The sequence below is a fragment of the Mus pahari genome, chromosome 22 (assembly GCF_900095145.1).
Source record: "Mus pahari chromosome 22, PAHARI_EIJ_v1.1, whole genome shotgun sequence".
NCBI classification, from domain to species: Eukaryota; Metazoa; Chordata; class Mammalia; order Rodentia; family Muridae; genus Mus; species Mus pahari.
In genome coordinates this window covers 20,148,905-20,151,441 of record NC_034611.1, presented here as the reverse complement: position 1 = coordinate 20,151,441, position 2,537 = coordinate 20,148,905, and the positions used below count along the sequence as shown (strand labels likewise).

General features: G+C 47.0%; 1 protein-coding gene across 4 annotated transcripts in view; it reads left to right on the top strand.

Moving 5' to 3' along the window:
- Ndufaf6 (NADH:ubiquinone oxidoreductase complex assembly factor 6) overlaps window positions 1-2,537 on the top strand; it is a 23,521-nt gene that overhangs the window by 14,229 nt on the left and 6,755 nt on the right. For all 4 annotated transcript variants that reach the window (XM_021222311.1, XM_021222312.2, XM_029533333.1 and 1 more), the window contains 2 exons: window positions 178-280; window positions 1,229-1,362. In XM_021222311.1, the coding sequence (XP_021077970.1) occupies window positions 178-280; window positions 1,229-1,362 (237 nt within the window). The remainder of the gene's footprint in view (window positions 1-177; window positions 281-1,228; window positions 1,363-2,537) is intronic.

Genomic DNA, 2,537 nt, shown 5'->3' with positions numbered 1-2,537 from the left:
CCTCGAACTCAGAAATCCACCTGCCTCTGCCTCCCAAGTACTGGGATTAAAAGCGTGCGCCACCACGCCCGGCTAACACCAATGAATATTAAATGAAAGTAAATTATATAGAAAATAGCACTATGTATTATAAAATAATAACTTAGTGAACTTCATTTGCATTTTCTTTGACTTCAGGAAAAAAATCTGGATGACAAAGCGTACCGCAGTATCCAAGAACTTGAAAATTACGCTGAGAACACGCAGAGTTCCCTGCTCTACCTGACCCTGGAGGTGCTGGGTGAGCGCTTGTCCGATTCTGACCTCAGGTTGCACTTTTATCTCTGTAATGTCCCTGCAGTGACGTTTCCTCTTTGAGACAGGGTTTCACTGTGTGGCATAGGCTGGCCTCAAACTAGAGGCAGTGTTTCTGCCTCAGCCTCCCTGAGTGCTGTGGTTATAAGCACGCACTATTATGTTACAATTTTTATTTATTTTTAAGACAGGGTCTCACACTATAACCTTGGCCAGCCAACTCAATGTGCAGACCAAGGTACCCTTGAACTCATTGGAATCTACCTACCCCTGCCTCCTGAGCACTGGGCTCAAAGGTGTGTGCTGCAGCCAGCTCAGATCTTTAATAGTAAGAGAGGGAGCGTCTATATTCTGTGCATTTGTATTTCTTCCAGGGTGCAGGCGTGTCCGGGTGCTCAGGCTCTCTGAAGTACACTTAGAAATTGTATGAGTTTTTTTCTCCTCCCTTTTAAGAGTATTGAATGAGCACTTTCCTGTTGTCTTGCCCTCGGCTGGTGGTATCTTATCGTTAGGAGGAGGTTGCTGGGTGGGGCCAAGGACAGTAGGACCTCACTTGAAGAGGGTGACACGTCTTGATGTCACTCTTCAGTACAGTCCCTGTTGAATGTCCCAGGCCTGTCCTGATGCACCCTAACAGGAAGTTTTAGGAAATTGCATAGAGGGAAGAAAGAAACACTTGTGGCGTCTCCCATCAAAGCTGAGTAAATTCTCAGTGTGTCCTTGGTGTGCTAAAGTCAGAGTTCACAGGCAGAGTCTTCCGATGTCCGCCAGCAGGAAGATCCCTGACACGCAGTTTCCGTCATAAATCGTGTTTTCCAGATGTCAGACAGGATGAATACCTTTACTGGGTTTAGATGATGTCTTGTGCGCTGTGTCTTGATTTGTTATGCTTCAAGGACAACAGAGCAACCCTGTTTGGTTTCTGTGGTTCTAGGCGTGAAGGATCTTCATGCAGATCACGCTGCAAGCCACATTGGAAAGGCACAAGGCATTGTCACGTGCTTGAGAGCAACACCCTATCACAGTAGCAGGAGACAGGTGTTCCTGCCCATGGATGTCTGTGTGCAGGTGAGGCTGGTACCAGCCGGTTCCCCTGGGGACCCCAGGAGGAGGGATGCTCTATGTTTTCTTTAGTTTTTTATATCACAGTTTGGAAGGTATGCATGTCACTTTCTTTTTCTTTTAAGATTTATTTATTTATTATTATGTAAATACACTGTAGCTGTCTTCAGACACCCCAGAAGAAGGCATCAGGTCTCATTACAGGTAGTTGTGAGCCACCATGTGGTTACTGGGATTTGAACTCAGGACCCTCGGGAGGGCAGTCAATGCTCTTACCGGCTGAGCCGTCTCACCAGCCCCCTGCATGTCACTTTCTGCTATGCCCTGATTAGTGAGAGAGAGCCTTATATGTCAAGCATGTAGGTGTATGGAGGGGTACTTCTTACTGTAGTAAGAGGCCTGAATAGCGTACACCATCTGTTCATGTTGTTATAGTAACCTCACCTGGACCTCTCTGTTATTTTATATTATTTTACTGGTGGTAATAATTTTTTGTTGAATTTGTTTTGGGAGAGGACAAGGCCTCTGGTAGCTCAGGCTGAACTTGGAGCTCTTGAACCTCTAAGTAGCTGAGGATGACCTTGAACTACTGATCCTCCCACCTCCACCAAGGGCTTGGCACTGCAGACATTGGCTGCCTCGCCCAGGTAGAATATGTATTTTAAAAACGTTTATCAGAGCCAGGCAGTGGTGGTGCAGGCCTTTGATTCCAGCACTTGGGAGGCAGAGGCAGGCAGGGTTTGAGGCCAACATAGAGCAAGTTCTGGGATACCCAGGTCTACACAGAGACCCTGTCTTGGAAAACCATAAAGGGGGAGGGGGTTGTGTGAGGTTCCTCATTGTCTGCCCTTTTAAACTTTTAAAATGATGTGTTTTATTGATGTGTATGTATGTATGTGTGAATGTATATATGCGCACGGGTGCCTGTGAAGGCCAGGAGAGCGTCTCGGGTCTCTGTCTCAGGCTGGGGTTTCTGAGACACAGATGTAGGTGCTGAGAATGGCACCCAGTCCTTTCTCTGCTGAGAACAGCCCCCTGCAAGAGCAGCAAGCTCTCCTAAGTACTGAGCGGTCTCTCCAGCCCTCCTTCTAATCTTTTTGTATTGTGTCATGCTTTCTCTTCCACCTCTTCCATCACACACACACACACACACACACACACACACACACACACACACACAC